Source organism: Pleurotus ostreatus (assembly GCF_014466165.1).
Source record: "Pleurotus ostreatus strain PC9 chromosome Unknown scaffold_10, whole genome shotgun sequence".
NCBI lineage: Eukaryota > Fungi > Basidiomycota > Agaricomycetes > Agaricales > Pleurotaceae > Pleurotus > Pleurotus ostreatus.
Window position 1 is genome coordinate 902233 of NW_023503165.1, and position 18920 is coordinate 921152.

Here is an 18920-nt window from a genome sequence, read left to right on the forward strand (position 1 = left end):
CCCCATTGAAATTGAGTGTTACATCGATCTTTGGTAATGTGAGGGCAGGAGGTTTTGCAATGGCCGCACAAGAATGAGTTGAATCTAGAATATATGACTTCGAGCGTTTTGATATATCCCGGAACAGCACAGAACATTGCGGAGAAAACCAGAAACATGCAGTTTCCCGTGTCCACAGCCAATATCATCATGTTTATTTATTTCGTCGTGTTCGTTTATAAGGTATCAATGCACAATGCAGCGAGCAATAGGCCGGTAGCGGAGGAGTGGATTCTGGACGATAATGATTGCATCGTCGGCCGCGCCTGATGGTCAACCGCCCAGCAGCTCTCAATGAGCTCCAAAATACCTTGAGAAACCGCCCGTTTCTCAAGCTGAGGCGGGCGAAACGTATTGAATGTATACCCTTCAAGAATAGGTTGGAACCCTCCTTCATTGCCATCCCAGACGTCTTGGAACGGCTTCCTGTTGGTCACTATCTACATAGATATAGTACTCGTGGCCAGCTCGTCAAATATCTGAGCGGGGGTGACTCACCTGGTACACTACACTCCCGTATGAATAGACATCAGTGGCAAATGTCTCTGATGGTCTAGTTTGACCGTCGATGTACCCGAGCCAAAGGATCGGATCAGCCCATCGCCAATCCTCACCGTAAGTTTCAAAGATTTTGGAGGACGCAGTACGCTTGTAAAGGATAGGCATGATCCCAAAATTGCTCAACTTCACACAGCCGCTGTCGGTGATGAGAATGTTCCACTTGGAGGAGCAGTGCACTCAGTTCACATAATTAGATGCCGATGCGTTTGAACACACGTACAGCGTTCAGCCCACCGTGGACGATAAACATGGAATGAACTACGTCCAGTGACCTCAACATAATCATCGGCTGAGCAGGGCCGGGCACGCACGATATGACAAGCCATTGGCAATCTGTTGAAGCTAGATATGGTTGAGTTTTTTCTTTTATGTAGAAAATTGACAATGATCACATACAAGAGTGAGCTTCCGATCAAAGGAGAGAGATATGTTTTGTAGGTATGCACGGAGACTGTGCCCAGATATCAATGGCATGACGACCCCCAGCGAGCCATCTTCATCTTCTATAGTAGCAACGTAGGGAACTAGGTGTTGGTGTCGTATTGTCCCAACGCTACGCAGTTCCTGGACAAAAGAGGTATTATCGTACACCAAGGTGTTGACAGCCCGACCATGACGAACCTGCAGAACCACATAATTGTCTGTAAGAAGTCTGAACACCTTGACGATGACCTACCCGGGCACGACAAACATTAGCAAAGATAGTGAAGTATAAAATGACGACTAAGTTTATTATCAACTTACAACATGACCCGCGTAAGGAGCCTTCCAACACTCCATATGTCGGCAATGAGATACATTGACAATAGAGTCGAATTTGATGTTGGTTAGATGGGGCAGGTCAAGCGACACTGGATGGAATATCCCATCGGGATCTTCGAGATATCCAATGATGGCTTGCAATGTGGGTCTGCCCGGCGGATGAGTTTCCCAGCAAGCGCACAACAACCTCCAGCGTGCATCTGTGATGATCGGGTCCGAGGGTCGATGTGGGGGCACACCTCGAGATAGCTCAATCAGCACCTGACCATCTATCCTTAGATAATGGTAGGGCATCAGTCCGGTGAATGTCTGTGTCCATGATGAGAGGCTAAAGGGATGTACCACGGTGGAGAACGCACACCTGAAGGATGACACTACCAAGGGAATATATATCGCTGTGGGTAGTCGGAATCGTTCGGACGTCGTCCCCGCTGACATGATAGAGTTCGGGGGCTGCGTATCGAACGTTTCCCCCAATCGACGAAGTGGCAGACGCACCACCCTGCAAATCCGTAATCATGGTCGATAGACCGAAGTCGCTCAAACATGCATCTCCGGCCTCGCTGATGGGAACATTACACTTTGCAGAGATTAGGCATGAGGTGAGTTGAGGGGTGACCTTAGGACATACGCCTGTTAAGTCGCCATGTACCACCGAGCAAGAGTGTACTACCAAAGCGTTTAAAATAGACCATCAAGTAAAGCCGTGTCGAGGTCGTGCTCACAATAGGCGAGTCCAGCACAAACTTGCCGCAGCTACAAGATTTATCTCAGTAGGTCGGACGATTCATTGAACCGCACTTACGATTTTGTATCTACCTTCAAGATTCAGTAATTTGCCCTCGCTTCCGAGATAATCATTCAGATTCCCTTTCTCCATCCATGGGCAGACCATAGACGGACAAGGCCCGAAGTCCGAGACAACACCGTAAAGCGGTAATACTTGAGGATGCTTGAGCATCAGCCAGACTGCCAACTCACGCCGCAGTCTCTAATAAATTCGTTAGCCGGGCCGTGTAGCGTGGGGCAGATGGTACTGCAGACCTTTTGGTACTTCTTTTCGCCATCGGCACCCGGGCTACCAAACGAACGAAGAACTTTGACGGCGACCTGGGTGAGGTCTGAGGGATGACAAAGGGAATGATGTGCAAACCATCCACCCACGTTTTGTGTAATTGGCTCATACGATTTATTTCTTAATGTACATAACCATATATCTGCGAAACCGCCGTGGGCAGTAGGATATAAATCTTGTTTCGTAATACAGCTTGTGAGATCCGCGAGATTGGGGAGGGAGGAGAGCAAGAGTGACATCGTAGCCCAAAGGGACACATAATGGTGTATAACACTCACCTTGGGTCCGTCGTGCTTGAACGCCTCCCACGCAGTTCATCTGGGACAGTTGATCAATCCACCATCCCCATCGGTAGGCTGATAAACCAACCTCTCTTCGAGAGTATGATAGTCGCTTACCCCATCGGGTGAATGCCAGGCCCGACTCACTAGTTAGTGTGATCCCCATTTCACCGCGATATCGAGAGGGTGGTAAGCTCGACCAAGCAAACAGCGGAGTGACGAGCGGTGGAGAATTTGCTACACAAAGTAACCACTACGAAATCTGTTGGTGAGAAGAGCTTGCGCGACTGGCGAAACCAGTTCTGAAGTCGAAGATCGCTGGATGGACTGCAAAGTTCAGTCAATCCGATTCGCGCGACGCCGAAGGTACCACAGTACCAGTGGTAGTGGACAAACTACTGTCAGCAACGCGCCAGTTTACGGCGTGCTGTTAGGGGGGATTGATCATGTCCCACCATTGATATCGAGAGCTCAAAACGGGCAGATATGTCTATTTCATAGCAAACACCACTGACGAGGAGATTACCTCGTGAATCGAATGAGGTGCGATAGCCGAAGCCGGAACTTTACGCTATCCAAGAACGAAAGGAGTGTTCGATCCTTTCTGCTAGCCAGGAGAGCCCCACGCTTGATAGCCCCCACCTACCCGACCGTCAACCGAAGCGACAAAGGTGGTGTTTCGAAGCCACAAGTAGGCGAGGTATCTCATCATTGAACGCCGAGAGACCGCTTGAATTGACTATACGAGCCACTACGGCCTATGTCTCGGGCTCCGCTCATATCACAAACTCCTTGTTCAGATCCTATGGTATTGTTAGCGTCGACAACAAGAAATGTCGAAGACCATTTATGAAGATCAATACGCCAACTTGCGAGCCATACGCCGTATAACACGACAGGAGAATCTGAATGGAGTGGAATAAACGGAAGCACTCACGATCGAATGCGAACTACCCAATTGTGGTGTCTGGTCGTATTTCTCATGAAGCATCTCACTAATGCAAGCGTAAGCAAATTGGGTTCAGAAGCAGGTGCCCGGGGGACTTACTAAAGGTGGTTGAGGAGCTCGAGGTATGTCTGCCTTGGTTGTTGCTCTGCACATTCGTGAACGAGGCGTCGAGCAAAAGGCGAATATGTTTGGGAAGGCAGGAACGAGGCATTGTGAAGGACAATCAGCAAGTAACCAGATGGGGCGAATCAATCATTACGCACTCAATATCTTGAGGAAAGCCTGTTTTACAAAACGATGGATTCCAAGAGTCAACGAATCTTGAAGCTCGCAAAGAGAAAGCGTACGCACATAACTAGTGGCGCCGATAGCCACTCCGCCTTTGAACGTATCTGCACTCGTTTGGCGATCCGCGCATCCGGCGATGGAAATCTATGGGTCGTCATTGGACGTCATTGCGTGGTGTAGAGCGGTGAGGAGAGGGTGCAAGTCAGAGAACGAAACGCCATAGTAACGCAGAGAAGACGACCCACAATGTCGCCAACACATGCCAGCCTCCTCTTCGCCTTCTCCGTTATATCCCCTCGGGAACGTTGTCCACCCGGGGAATACTATACGCGCAGTGCCGTATGTTCGGGTCTTGAGTGACATACAACGCGATTGACGATGGATGCGAGAAATGTGCGGAAAGAAGCGGAGAGAAGGATCGTGAGTTCCAAATGGAGGGGGTAGCTTCGCAGACGTACAGTATATGGAAGGTCTATACACAAAACAGCACATAGATGAGAGTCCGCAAGTAGTGGGGTTTGCGCTACACGTACCGAGAATTGTCCCAGAGTGACAGCACTGAGGTAAAGGGGTCATAATCAGTAAGATCTATAACACAGCATGAGGGGGCGGACGTACATCGAACAAAGTCTTCCAATATTAACATTGATTAAGTAGCTGCATATGTTGCGGAGAACCAAGCAGAAACTCACGGTTAACCGACAGCCTTCGGGCAGGCATTTCATCTATCAGCGCAAGTAAGGATACGAAGCATGATAGGCGAAAGGACGAAGCTTACCATGATCTCATGCATTGTCTGGAAGATTGAGTGGTGTATTCGTACAACGCAGAGAAGAAGAAACGCGTACATCGTCTAAAATATGCCCATTCCTCTCGTGGTCAACTGGGTATATTACTATACATAAACCGTGAAGAAGTGAGATGGAAATAGAGGGGTATAGACTCGCCTTCGTCGTACCCATCCGCCTCGTCCCCGTGTACGTCTGGTGTCCTTCCACCGTGTCCCGAATCTATGCAAAATATCAGAAAACAGCGAATCACCACTCAAAAACACCCACAATGGAAAAACAACGAATCATCCTGCTTCGGGCTCCCCACCAGCCACTTCATCGCCTGCAGGATATTCTCCCTCGTCGGCGTCTGCACCTTCGACCTCGAGTTGAGTGCGCGGAACTGGCTTCTGCTAAGGTCCCTGCTACCGCTGGTTTTCGAACGCGAGCGGGAGTTGGTCATGGAACGCGTGTCGATCGAGGGATCGGGGGCGTCGTCCGTCAACATGAGGATATCCTGGGCTTTGAAGCCGTGAGAGTCCACCAAGAAATCCCGGACGCGCCACGCGTCGTTGATGCACCCCTTGAGCTCGTTGGACGAGCCGATGTAGTTGATCCCGATCTACGGGGGAACTCGGTCAGGTAGGGGAAATGGAAAGAGCAAGGGACGAGGAAACCCACACAAACTGCCTTTTTCCTTCCCGTACATCTCGAATACCGATACGCATCGACAATGGCTTGCCCCATTGCCTCTAAGTTGCCCGTAGCGCTCCCACCTTGGAAGGCCGCAGCGATGTCGCCGAAGCCCAATTGCCCAGGCGGCGGAGCGTGTTCGGTTCCCCCCGCTCCCCCTTGATAAACGCCACTACCACCACCCGCAGGATATGGTCGGTTATTCGGACGAGACGAGTTGTGGAATGAATGGGGACGTGGAGAATGTCCTTGAACGTAGTTGTTCAGTACGCCTGAAGCGAAATTGGCAGCCATATCCCCAAGTCCTCCGGCGCTGCCATTGTGACTTGGCCTGAAACTCATGCTGCTTGGGCGAGGAGAGTGAGAGTCCTGTTGTTGACTATGCTGTTGCTGTTGCGATTGGTGACCTCCACCATAGTGGGAGTGATTAGACGCGAATTCCGACTGAGGCCGCGGCCGATCGTCGTGTCTATCCCCATAGTATCCCTGATGTCCGTGCCGCCGCTCGTACTCATCATCGCGCGGATACGGCCGTTGGCGGGATTCGGGTTGATGCTGAGGGGGTTCTGAATGGACAACTTGTGGATATCGGCTATACCTCTCGTGGTCGCCGTCAAGAAATCCGTCACTGGGGAGTTGATAATTCGCCGGAGCCGGAGGAGGCTGGGGTTGCACATGTGGTGGAGGTTGTACCATGATCTCTTGACGTGGGTCCCGCTCATGGCCGTGACTGCGGTGTCTCCTGTGGTGATGGTGCCCGCTGAGGTGAACGACTTGGGCGTTCGGAGGAAGAGTTTCGGGTCGGATGTGACCTGGTACATGGTATATTTGGGGCGCCATTTGAGGCATCATTTGAGGCATCATCGGGGGCTGCCGCTGCAGAGGAGCGGGTGCAACGGAATGAGACCTAGACCGCGACCGATCGCGATCGCGATCACGATCACGAGAAGAGGAGCGAGATGAAGAGTAGCTGCGCGCGCGGCTGCGGTGACGGCGCGAGTGGGAGTGGGAGTGAGAGTGAGAACGGTGACTAGTACGATAGACATATACAGGCTGTTGAGGTGCTAACAGCGGTCTGGCAGGGGATTAGGCATGGTTGGTTTAGATGTAGAGTACTCACTGGGATGGGTAGAGCATGTTTGGATTGTAGGTGCCCATGGGCATTGGCATTGGGCCACTATTCCAGAACGACATCCTGGCGGAAACTGGCAAGGTTCAAGCCAGACGTCATAGGCGCCTCAACTCTTACGAATAAGGTCATAAAGTCACGAGTCAGGATTCCTCTCAGGGAATATGCACGCTAAAACTCAAAACAGACAACTCAGGAAATAAACACTAAGATATTTGAGCCAGATTCCCCAAGTTCTACTTAAAGCTTGGGAATTGGACAAGGCACTGTCAGGGACATTTTATCGCTGCACAGACATCTGGGTGTTACTCGTCGCCGGAAACATCAAGAATGAGCCGACAACATAATACAGGTATGTTGCTACTTGTGCATGTAACTGCAAGTGGGATAGCAATAGTCCAACAACGACGAAAGTGCATCCGGAGGCGTGTTGGTATGTGTTCGATAGCATGGGATATCACTAGGCTGATGAAGGGAACATATCGTAGAGGTTAAATGACACGTACACCCGCACGTCTATACAATCAGAACGAAGGCAAATAATCACCGCGTATATTACCTCCAGGGCTCAGGCCTCAGGGGCTAATCCTAGCTCCTATCGGCTCCTGTCAGCCAACATGGTCGCACATAAATACCCCGCGATACCCCAGGAATTGCCATCACCGTTTCTTCCTTTTTACCCGCATTGATAACTGAACCCACCCAGACATCAATACCTTTATCAATATGTGCTTCAGCTACCGCGAAATCGGCGAGTCACCCATCCGCCCTTTGAAGCGGTTGCCGGAATTCGTTGCTTGGTGGGGATTGCCAGAGGAGGAGTGGCAAGACCTGGATATTCCGTTTTCGACGTGGTTGGAAGCCCCAGCTGCCGACGAAGGGCAGGTCCCTTCGAAGGCAGAAGAGCCTCCAAAGTCTCGCAAGGCCGGTCTCCAGCGAGCTTTGGCGATCGGCAGGAAGCGCGGAATGGAGATTTTCCGACGAAGGAGTGAGTCGAAGCAAGATAGCGCGTAGGCGTCTTCGCGAATCGGTCACTACGCTCAAATCCGCAGGTCGGAGAGCGCACTGTCGATCGGGTGCGCGTTAGTAAGTCGCCTTGCACATCGTTCCCCGTGGGCTGACACCTGTGCGAGGCTGGCGCTTTCGAATTCGCACTGCAAGGCCTCAAGCAACCGGGACTGGTAGCTGGTAGGTATGAAGGTAGGTGTTCGCGTCGAGGGGTGTGTGCCCCTCCTGATGAGTCCAAAAGGACGAAACGCTTGTTTGCTCGACCGCGTAACTTTACTCCTTCATGATACCACGGCGTCCATGGTTACCTGGCGTTGGAAATTCTGTTTCCAGTGTGCCCGTGCGGTACGATTTGGTATAACTGACATCATATACGCCCAGAGAAAAGGACCCCGTCTCAGCCTTCCGCACTAGAGCGAGTGCATTGAGAGCAACCTACCTGATGCTGGTCATTTCATACTTGATGGTGGTGACAGTGAACACCAACTTAACTGACGTACTATGACAGTATCTGCTGGCACTACGGCTTTGGAAAACCCTATAACATAGAATTCATCAACATACATCCTTGATACGTACGACCGTGTGATTGGATGTCTCGTCGTTCGAGTAGGTGCCCTGTGTGCCTGGCTAAGGTTCCAGTGGCCTTTGGAAAGGGGGTCGCCTGTCACCCGGGCTACGGGGAGTGGTGACCCGCTCGGGGGACTGGCGAAGTCGTATACGCGCGGTGAGAGTAATGAGGAGAAAGGTGATATCTTTCGGAGTTACAATACTGTACTATACAAAGTAAGCGTGATAACTACTTCTAGATAGGGGCAAGCACTCTATCGTCTACATTACGCTTCGAGAAAGGGACCCCAACAATCTATCGTCAAACGGTCTGAATAGGTGGTCCAGCGTTGGTGTCCCGATTCAATTCCCATCTTGGAATTTCCTGGACAAGATCGTCAACATAATGCTGGAGTAGGTTCATCTTCAAGATTGTTTCATCATATCCATCACGAAGGGCCGCCAGTATATTCATTGCATCGTTAGCCGCAGTCAAGGCCTCTTCCCACCGACCAAGAGATGATAGAGCATTGGCGGCCCAATAGAGGAAGAAGCCGGCCGACTGAGTTATCCATGCATCGCGTTCGACAGCAATTGGAAGGGAGTTATCTGGGGACACGCCCCAGAATACCACCCAAGATATCGTTGTAGGGGCTTCGGGGATGACCTTCATGTTCGCCGAGTACATGACTTCTAGCGCCCGCCTCGTGTAGCGCAAAGTTTCTTCGTACTGACCGCTGCCGAAAGAGCAGTACACAAGCACCCTCAGAGCGAAGATGTAACCACACAAAGAAGGTGCATCGTGATAGGATGATGCAGAGAGGAGGCGAATAGCTTGGTGGCCGATATGGGGATCAGGGACATCTTTCTCCAAGGCGAGAGACCAGGTTAAGGCGGAGAGGGTCAGCCCAAGGTAGGGGACATACACCTCCCCTCCGGGTATAGTGTGCCAGCGACCCAGCAGCTCTGAGGTGGCTGAGTGCACGAGGACGGCACTATCGGTGTAGCCGAATCTAGCGAGGTTGCAGCCAAGCAGGATCAACGCGGAGAAGTAATGGGTGCTCTGGGATTGTACTGCAGATAGGTCGTCGAGGAAACGAAAGACAGACCACGTCTGACTGAGGACTTCATGCATGGATGGCTGGCCTAGAGCGCAAGCGAACTCTCTCTGAATCATTGAGCCTCTGTTACCCGACGCATCCTGTGGAGGCAAAGGGAGTGTTGATAGGTCCAGTGAGCTATGCCGTTCCATTATAGTTTGGATTTTATAGAGGAGGTAGTTATGGTCAATCTCGTCCGGCATCGTGTCGGATAATGACTGATAAACAGCAATGTTGCCGCTGCCGCATGAGCGATGCCACAGATCTCGGGACAGATTAAGCACCAACCGGAATCATGGGACGACAAGCGTTCGTATTGATCATCATGGATCCAAACAGGGCATCGAATTGATGCAACTGTAAGCTCTGCATCATTTGGGACGCCAGGAATTGCTCCGTCCTGGCCGTTCTCGATTCGAGCCGGCGCGCCAGTATTTCGATTCTAGCAGAGGTGAGTAGCTAACACGTATTGCAGTTGGTTCAAGAAAGCTTAGATCATGTGGATAGTGCTCACCGTCAACCTGGATATTGACGAACGGATAGCATCCCTGATGTGCTCGATGTCTTCTTCTATTTTCCCAGACTTTTGCCACATCTTGAAATATGCCTTTGGCTTGGAGAAATATCCCCGATTTCGTTGAGGAGGGTCACAGCACTCTCTACAACGTTCGAGTACTTGGTTTAATTGCCTCCAATTTCGACGTCAGCGATGTATGTTCGGGGAGGCTGGAATGGACTGACGACTCAAGTTGCTTTACAGCTTTCTTCAGATCCCTGGAGACCTCGAGGTCAGCCGTGTAATCGGCGCAGAAGGACTGCAGCTCGGATAGGCTCTGCACAACCTCTTCCGCCAGGTGCAGCATGCGCCTCCGATTCTGGCCAACCTGGAAGTAACTATGAGACTTGAATGGGTTCAACATGAGGCCGGCAAGTTGCTACCTTCTCTACATTCTGCTTTAAGTTATTCGCAATCTGCACGCAAGTGATGATCGCTGCCGCGATTGACAGTGGATCCATCTTTGGGCTTGCTCGACGATCGTGGCTTCGCCCATAGGAACTAATAAGCGCGGTAGCTGTTCGACCTCCTTCAACGAGCGCCCTCCCCCCTTTCCAGACAGGGGTCGATACTCACGCTCGACGGCGTCACAATGCCATCTTGAACGCGTTCTGACTAGGCCATCCATAGGTCCTGTATTTCTTTCGATACTGATAACGCGGCCTTAGCACCAAGGACCGATGAAACACTTTCGGTCCATGGTATTGATAGTTAGTGCAGAATCTGCATATAACGGCGGCATTTGTCACGTTTTACATCCCTGGCTCGTATTTTGGCGAAACTTTGCGGTTCCAGCTTTTGTTTGATCGCTTTGGTGACATGAGTGCGAGTTTCTGAGCACAAAGTAAAGTTGAAGTAAAGACTTAGTCCGCGGCGCCAAACGTAGTTGGGCGCTCAAGGCGCCCCTGTCTTAGTATCCGGACGCTCTTTCCTCCACAAAGCCCACACGACCGATCTGCACGAAACGGCGTTGCCATGAGCCTTCTACCAAATAGTACTTCCGATTCACTGCTGGAACAAGCAGCGTACCTTCGCACACTCCCCGCTATAAGGGAACGTTGCACTCGAGTTCATACTCTTGCGCAGAAGGACGGCCTGCAGTATTTCGAATATCATCCAGAAAATGAACAAACAGTGGTCGATTTCTGCGCAGCTATAATAGAGGTGAATAGAACACGTTTAACTTGAATCGTGCCCTGACCTGCCTGTATGACACAGAGAGATTTCGGAACAAATTATGTGGAGGTAAGTTTCCCATTCCCCACTGGACTCAGCAAGTTTAACTATAGCTCATCCATAGATCCCTCCTCATGGTCGCTGGCGCCACCTTGACTCTGGTCGACCACGTATCCAAGCTCTTCTCAATACATGGGCCTCATCGCCAAATCCTCCAGATACGAAGGAGATCTGCCGCCGCTTGGTAGATCTCTTCATCGTCTCTGTCCTTCTTGACGCAGGCGCCGGGCCTACTTGGGGATTCACCGAAGATAATCATGGGGGGAAGAGGTTCACAAGATCGGAGGGATTGGCGGTGGCCAGCTTTGACATGTTTGCATCTGGGATGTTCAGTAGCGATGAAGAGCAACCATATCAGGTCGACGGTACGCCATATCCCTTGGTGTTACGTTGATGTGGTGTGTTGATGATGATTTGATTCAGCTAAGGGTTTGTCCAATATCTCGACTCCGGATATTGCTCTAGCGATGCAAGTCTCAGACGACAACCCGATGGTTGGCATCGAAGGCCGCGCGCAACTTCTTCAGCGTCTAGGGGGAGCCCTAAAGGAAGGTAAAGAGTTCTTCGGTGGTGGGGATAACGCCCGTCTCGGAAATCTGCTTGGTATGGACCCCTCCAGGCGTAGATAGGCCAAAAATACACCCCATTGCTGACGCTATGTGTGTAGACTTCCTCGAGGCTCAATCCGTGAAGTCCGACGCCGGGGAGACTATTATCCCTGTCTCCGCGCTCTGGGCAGCGCTCATCGAGGGACTCAACCCCATCTGGCCTCCATCGAGAACATCGCTTGGTGGTGTTTCTTTAGGGGATGTTTGGCCTTGCGAAGCCCTCCGAGGTTTGTTTATCATCCTCTTCTATACACCCTTCTACTCCATCACTTCGCTTCTGTCTTCCCATCTGACGCTCATCCCTTCCCCCCTCTCTATTACCCCTAATAGATCCCTCGAAGTCCGAGACAGCCTCTGAGGAGATTGACCCCTCTATCCTCGTCCCATTCCACAAACTAACAGGATGGACCACCTACTCCGTCATTGAACCAATCGAGAAAGTCCTTGGATGGAAATTCGAAGGCAAGGATCTCCTCACAGGACTACCGGAGTATCGAAACGGTTAGTCTCCAAAGGTTTGGGCTCCACCGAGATGTTTAAATGATCGTAGGCGGGCTTCTGATGGACCATGGTGTACTGACGTTGAAATCCAACCCACCTCGATCTCTTCCCGTTGATGAACAATCCGGGCTTCCTCGTGTCTCGCCGGCTCATCCAGCTGTAATTGAGTGGAGGGCTATGACAGTGATCGAATTGCAAGTGTTCCAGTCGCTGATTGCATCGTTCAAGTCGAAATTAACGGTTTCACTGCACACAGGGACCGCATCGCAGAGCAAATCCGTACGAAACTCGGCCTTGACCCCGAAGCCTTGTCTCTTGCTCAAGTCCTTGAGAGTGCGACGTGGAAAGGAGGCAGAGAAATTGCCAAAATAAAGAGACCCGCAACCGGAGGACCTCCACTCGAGATTGAAAGCGACGGAACTGTTTTCTAAATGTACGCTAGCATCATGCAAGGCGAGGAATGATAAAACGGGCAGTGTGCACGTATACATAAATGTAAAATAGTGATAAATAGTCATTTAACTTCTTTCTCTTCTCGTGGGTCGTAACTGGCAGTCAAATGGGGAGGGTGGATATAGTAAGGGGTGTAGAAATGGCGTGGGTTGAACGAAATGAAAATACATCTAATGATACATTAAACACGACCTCGAGATCACATATACTGTCGCGATCTGGTCGACCGTAGCCCGCAAGTCCGAGTCATACATACATTTTGATCTTAAACATCCTCATAAATGTTACCATGTCTCCGGACTACCAGAAAGCGATGAGCAGAAACTACCATAGCTGAAAATCGTACTCACCCGAACTTCTCGCCAGTCTGCAGCGCTCTATATGGTTTGGCAGACCAATCCAATGTTCTTGTATGCACCTTATTTCCCCACCAGCTCTGTATCGTGTCTTTCCCTATTGACCCGTTCATGGGATACTGGAGACTAAGAACATGAGGCGATGTGAGCGGCAGCAAGCACGGTGAAATAGCTGCAATGACGAACCAGAAATATACTAAAATTACACCAATCGCAGTGCCAGCATCTAAGGCGGCAGACAGGACATCTATATTTACCAGTCCGTCAGCAACTACAGCGCAAGTAATCGAAAGCAGGGTACTGACAGTTGTACTTCGCCCAATAGGCGAAATGTTTTCTCCGCACCAAATACTGGAAGATGAAGCCGATGATTACCCATGGAACATAATTGACCGCTGTGGCAGGCGGTATCATTCCAAGGCCAGCGAAGATGAGGCTGAACAAATCATTAGTGTGAATGCGGCAAGATATCGATATTTCGGAGAGTGCTCACGGGAAACTAAAAGGGTATTATGAGTTCAAGAGAAGAGCGAAGGAAGTAGATAGGTGGCTTACTTTATGTAGCTTAGAATGGTGTTCGGATACTTTCGGATAATGAAATACAGTACAACAGGGCACGCCGCTCCTATAAGGAAGAAGAACGATAGCACTAGAAGCCAAGATAAACATCTTCCATCCAGACATATGCCTCGCACGTACCACTATGCGGATGAGTTAGCATGGGATAGAACCAAGTTAGAGGACGACGTACTAGTACACCTGACCAGGAGAGAACAGCAGTCTAGGGCCTATGACACCCCACTAAGCAGAGACGATTGAGATATGGACGGGTTCGGAGGGAAGTCGTAACTTACAATTATAGAAGCAGTTCCAAAAACCCTCGTTGAGTTGCAAGTGAAACTGTGTCAAAGTTAGGCGACGTATAGGGGAATATTAGGGGCTACGGACCTATTCGGCTGATCCGGTTTACAGAGGTCACTGCATGCGCATCTGTGAGTGTACGTCGAACGTAATAGAAAGTCAAACGTACGGTATGTTTGAGAACATCCTAGATAATATAGAAAATCAACAAGATGACGTGCAATGATTAGTTCACAACGACGTACCAAGTCTGTACTGCCAGCTGTGTCGTACCAGCGACGACAGTAGCGACAACTTGACACCAGAACATAGGTCTCGGAGGAACTTTCATGTAGTGGCCCAGCTTAAAGTCCGACGTAAATTGTAGAGCTAAGGCATGGTCAGTATATGGAAATACAAAAGACAAGCACATATCAACCTTGCGAAACGGTGATATATCCGAAGGTCTGGTAAATCTTTCAGTAATGATCCAACGCCGGACGGATATTCACCCACTTTAAATCTAAAGACAGATTTGTGAGTATTCGTTCCAGACTTCGACTCCAAAAACTTACATCATCATGGCAATAGGCCTTCCAGGCAGCATGTAACCGATGATGAGTTCCGTGACGACACTGTTGAGAAGAATCAGCGATTGCGTTTTTGATTATGCTATTCAGACTACGCACTTGAGCCCGATCTGGCGATTGGTGATGGCTTGGATCATGCCTGGTTCAAGCTCGCTTAGTACGGGAGCAAAGTAATACAGGACAGACGGGATGCTTACCGATAGGAACGATATAGACAAGAGCTACGAAAGTGTTGAGAAATCTAAAGCTGACATGCGTGGAGATAAAAACACTTACCAATGAGAAGAGCGATGACCAACGCCCATATCGGTAATCCAGTGTCCCATACTTGTACGCATACGCACGCAAAGGCGAAGGTGAACACTATGACGAACCGAATCAGTTACAGCTGAGATGGTACACTCAAACGACCCACCAAAAATACACGCGTAATACCATTCCGGAACTAAATTTTGTTTGTCAATACGTACACCATATCAATAGCAAGCATGCGGAAGTACCTTGAGAATAATTCGACATAAGCTGCGCGTGGATATCAGGTTGCTCTCTGAGAGACCTCTTGAACTGAATTTGTATGGGTTTCCAAAAGTAGATGACAGCATGGGTGATGGTGGCTGTAATGGACAGGAACGAAAGGCCGTAGGACATGGCGAACGTCGTGCTGAATGTGTTTATCCCGGTTAGTGGCGCAAGTCAAACGACCAATAAGGAACGCACGGGAGGAACAATGGACTGTACTCTTGATACGCAGTCATATTCATCGTGGAATCTTGCGTAAGAATCCGAGAGAGATTATACTCCTTGCCGGTGTTATCATAAGCGCCTATTCCTGAAATTCTGCATTGGCATGATTAGTGATAGTCGTTGCCATTCAGACGGAAAACCCACGGCATGTACTGGCTGCTCCAGGCATTTGTATACTTCGCCAAGATATGAGCATGCCCCTCGAAACTCAATCACAGCAGAATTCCACGTACATAAAGTATGGGAGTCAAGAACCCTATATCGTGAGTGCATTCAGTCGATAAGAAGAGGATATGCCGACGGGAAGCACATACAGTAAAAGAACAGAAATCCTATCATGACGTTCGCTTCCGCCCACCATGGTGTCGCGAGGCTACAGTATTGATTAGTGGATTGGGATGGTGAGCCGGTGGCGGAATACTCACGGACTGCCGATAAACGCTATCTGGTTCCAATCGAATGTCAGAAGGGAGAAACCGAGGCCGCTGTGATATCTGCCAGACATTGACCGTTAGACATACGACAATGAGTGCCGCCGATGTATAGCAACGAACCCGAAAAGCTGATTGACTTTCTGCAGCGTCCATTAAGTCTAATTAGTTCTTATATGATAGAGACGGGATCAGAGGACATACGGGATTACTTGGGGCTATCCAGCAAGCCCAGGTAAAGTAGCTATCAGAGTTTCAGTTTCTCGTGGAGCTGGAGAAAATAAGGTTGCATACCTGAGCGCCTGGAACAGGTATCCTGGGAAGAAATCTGTCTAATGATGAGTATCTGCGCGTACCAAGCTGCACCACAAGAAGAGCCAACGATAAGGACTGGCCATCTGCGAGGGCGTAAACCCGCAAAGGGTTCGGTGGTCCTCATGGCACTGTGATAGAGACCACAAATAAAGAAAGCAATCACTTACACCATATGATCGCCCCGATAAAGGCATAGCAGAAGTAGCGTTCTCGGCTTAACCCTTGATGCTGCCCAATACCAGCATAGGACTGGGAATGTAGGGTGTTGAATAGTGCGCAAGATACCAGAGTGTTGGGCCATACTGTAGTGCAGAAGTTGAGTGAATAAAACGACGTATAAAAGTATGTCGGTGGAGCGATGACGGTGAAAAATCGCCAGAATTTGACAGCAGAAGCAGTGACAAGCTAGAGAATAAACTTACTCATGGATGGAGGGGATACCAAGAACCTTTTAGCAATCCCGCCGATGGAGAAGCCTATGAGTTGGGTAGACATAACAAGCATCCAGTTGTCTACGGGTACGATGTCATGTGTGGAGCTCAAATGCTTGGGAGCACACTCACAACCAAAGCCGAAGGGTCTATCGTATGTGACCCGTTGTACGGCGACAATATCAGTCGCGTAGGCTGACTGAGCGCCAACTGTCGCCATGATAGTGACCAAGACCTGGGGGACAAACAGGCACAGTAAATCCCTTAGTCTGGTTCGAGTCAGTCAAATATACATACGTGCTCCTTGACAGTGAATGGCCCAGGATTCAGTGATACACCGAATATTTGTACGTGGGGGATTATTCGTGCCCATAGTCGTCCCACTGGAAACACAACCAGTTGCGCCACAAGCTAAGAAAATAAACGACCGTCAGCAAGCTAACTAGGGGGGGGGGGGTTCAAGCATTCGATAACAAGCGAGCATATCGTCCACGTGTGGGGGATGTGCAGGGTAGCGAAAGCATGGTGGATGGGAGATAAAGCAATGGAATAGTAGAATAGAATGTACTCACACTACCGACTACTATCGAGGGGTACCGCATGTAGAAAAATTGGTTCATGCCTGGTATCACCATCGCGAGGATGATACCAAGAATCCAGGCTCGGAGCGTCGAGACTGGCATGGTGGGGTCATCGAAATTGGCCACCGCCGAGCGTACCTCTGGGTAGGGCGAGTCCAACTCTGGAAATTGAGAGTCGTAAGTTCAGCATGTGATTGCGATGCCATATGGAAGGAACTGAGGGCGATGGTGGGGAAGATTGTAACTACTGGAGCCAAGTAGAAGACGTACCAAGGAACTCTGACTCGGTGTCGAAATTGGGGTCGAACATATCGCTTCCATCTTGACTGGCGAGCGATATACGACTCTGCGACTCTGTTCTAGGTCTGCTGACTGCATCTAGGGGTCCCGTGAGTGACAAACCGACTTGACAGAGAGCATACGCACCAAATGATTTCTCTGCGTCTCGCACATTGTATTGCAGGTATATCGACGCACGGGTGTTGTTCTCTTCCCTGAGAACGGCGTCTGACATCTCATCCCTATTCGGCCTACTGGGCTGGTCAAGCAGATTGAATGAAGATGGTATAGCGGTAATTTAGGTGTGATGATTGAGTCCAAAAGCCTCCAGACGATGTCCTGGAAGGTGTACTGATGGCGAGGTAGTTTAGTGGTAGGAAGGCGGTGCGTATTTCGAGCAAGGCGAAGGCTGTGATCGTCAGATATATAGTTGGCGGTCAGCTCGTCGCGATGGGGCCCTGAAAATCGTCAAAATGGAAGGTAAATGAGGTAAAATGTTAGTTCAAGGTCGTGGAGGGCGAGATGGATGATTGTTAGTGGTAGGAAGAGAAGGCATTCCGGAGATAATCGTGGACCCTCCCTCGGCCAACCCTCTTGCTATCAAGGCACCTACTGCGCCAAACTGGGAAACTCACGTGGCTCCCGGGCGTTTTAGCGACCGAGCTCAAGGCTCTGACCCTGCGCGCGTTGTTTGGATCGCAGGTTATTAGCACACTACCTCCTGTGTTCAGCCCAAGACCGTTGCTGTCCTCTGGTGAACCACCTATACGCTCACGGTGCCCTCCTGGACTTGGAGCGTCCCCTCAAGCTCAGAATTGCACACGGCTCTGGTGACGGTGTTCGTGCCTGGGAGGTATCCCCATTCTCCAGGATTAATCAACGGAACTACCCGGTGAGATACTTCTGCGTTAACGTTCACCTGTGAAATCGTCAGGTTTACAACATACCTTTCGCTATCATTATCATGGTTTACGGTTTCAAGGCCCAACGCATCCTGATTCTGAACGTTCCGCCGTTCAGGATTACTTTCTGCGTTGCTGTCGGAGGTGACCCACCTGATAAGTCGTATCCTGCCAAGGTTCATTGCAACAACGCAGGGCGCGGTTTCGCCTTAGCTATGAGCTTGGAACGCCAGATACCGAGTCGCGGACTCAAGAATGCTGCAGTGTTTTCATCCTACTTTTGCCGATTCTATTGACGAGAATCTACAGGAACCGTTAGTAGAATGGGAATATTCTGAGCGCATCAGTCATCTGCAAGCCTCGGAGGAGGCGTGTCGTCAGCGCGGATCAAGGCGGCAGCTCCCAGGCGGGCCGGCAGCTCCCACAGACAGTATCGAATCCTTAGTTGACCCGGAGAACACCAACCGCGCAGTCACCAGTGTAATCAGGCCGAGACTGCGCCGGGACAAGATAGGACTTAATTATCCAGTCCCCGCAGTGTCATTGACTATCGGGTTTGTTCTGGATAAGTACGTACCTGCGCTCATAAGATGACTTACCTTTTTCTCAAGTGTCAGCGCCGCCGAAGATAGTATACTTAGTCTCTGCCGGGCTCTTGACACCCGACTCGCTAAGGCTATCTTCCCAGTAATACCCCTTGGAGACCCCCACGCCAATTACGGGAATCCAGCCGCCACGGTTGGGGCGCCCCACCGCTCAAAGCCCACACCTCCACCATCCTCTCTTCCTTTCATCCTTCCTTTCCACATAGAAAGTATCTCGACCAAGTGCCTACGCCACATTACAAACCACACGTGGGTTATCGATATTTTTGCTGTAGCGTGCTGTACACA

The 18920-nt window shown here is 50.2% G+C and overlaps 6 protein-coding genes across 6 annotated transcripts; 2 read left to right on the forward strand and 4 right to left on the reverse strand.

Moving 5' to 3' along the window:
• Positions 1-215: 215 nt before the first annotated feature.
• On the reverse strand, positions 216-2676 carry PC9H_002062 (uncharacterized protein; the record flags this gene model as incomplete). The annotated part of the gene is made up of 12 exons (XM_036771704.1): positions 216-479; positions 538-759; positions 821-858; positions 912-933; positions 997-1164; positions 1222-1272; positions 1345-1671; positions 1724-1942; positions 1994-2031; positions 2088-2118; positions 2168-2353; positions 2407-2676. The coding sequence occupies 12 exons, from the start codon at positions 2674-2676 to the stop codon at positions 216-218; spliced, it is 1836 nt and encodes a 611-aa protein (XP_036626325.1).
• Positions 2677-4099: 1423 nt separating this feature from the next.
• MCA1_1 (Ca(2+)-dependent cysteine protease) lies at positions 4100-6612 on the reverse strand (the record flags this gene model as incomplete). Its single annotated transcript, XM_036771705.1, has 6 exons — positions 4100-4306; positions 4489-4513; positions 4863-4965; positions 5014-5347; positions 5407-6493; positions 6539-6612. The coding sequence occupies 6 exons, from the start codon at positions 6610-6612 to the stop codon at positions 4100-4102; spliced, it is 1830 nt and encodes a 609-aa protein (XP_036626326.1).
• A 552-nt stretch (positions 6613-7164) lies between these two features.
• Positions 7165-7561, forward strand: PC9H_002064 (uncharacterized protein; the record flags this gene model as incomplete). The annotated part of the gene is made up of 2 exons (XM_036771706.1): positions 7165-7211; positions 7285-7561. The coding sequence occupies 2 exons, from the start codon at positions 7165-7167 to the stop codon at positions 7559-7561; spliced, it is 324 nt and encodes a 107-aa protein (XP_036626327.1).
• Positions 7562-8426: 865 nt separating this feature from the next.
• Positions 8427-10221, reverse strand: PC9H_002065 (uncharacterized protein; the record flags this gene model as incomplete). Its single annotated transcript, XM_036771707.1, has 5 exons — positions 8427-9422; positions 9493-9663; positions 9719-9863; positions 9946-10088; positions 10144-10221. 5 exons carry the CDS (start codon positions 10219-10221, stop codon positions 8427-8429), a joined length of 1533 nt encoding a protein of 510 aa, XP_036626328.1.
• A 514-nt stretch (positions 10222-10735) lies between these two features.
• PC9H_002066 (uncharacterized protein) lies at positions 10736-12536 on the forward strand (the record flags this gene model as incomplete). The annotated part of the gene is made up of 8 exons (XM_036771708.1): positions 10736-10924; positions 10979-11005; positions 11061-11361; positions 11420-11599; positions 11664-11831; positions 11935-12105; positions 12155-12305; positions 12362-12536. The coding sequence occupies 8 exons, from the start codon at positions 10736-10738 to the stop codon at positions 12534-12536; spliced, it is 1362 nt and encodes a 453-aa protein (XP_036626329.1).
• Positions 12537-12842: 306 nt separating this feature from the next.
• Positions 12843-17360, reverse strand: PC9H_002067 (uncharacterized protein; the record flags this gene model as incomplete). Its single annotated transcript, XM_036771709.1, has 33 exons — positions 12843-12858; positions 12909-13040; positions 13101-13161; positions 13220-13350; positions 13470-13563; positions 13679-13715; positions 13769-13814; positions 13863-13892; positions 13945-13962; positions 14021-14144; positions 14194-14221; positions 14271-14277; positions 14330-14389; positions 14444-14483; positions 14542-14565; positions 14621-14707; positions 14760-14789; positions 14845-15005; positions 15062-15181; positions 15233-15264; positions 15322-15344; positions 15403-15461; positions 15514-15582; positions 15643-15662; positions 15724-15763; positions 15814-15847; positions 16002-16136; positions 16257-16346; positions 16398-16500; positions 16563-16676; positions 16838-17007; positions 17117-17224; positions 17273-17360. The coding sequence occupies 33 exons, from the start codon at positions 17358-17360 to the stop codon at positions 12843-12845; spliced, it is 2331 nt and encodes a 776-aa protein (XP_036626330.1).
• Positions 17361-18920: the final 1560 nt, after the last annotated feature.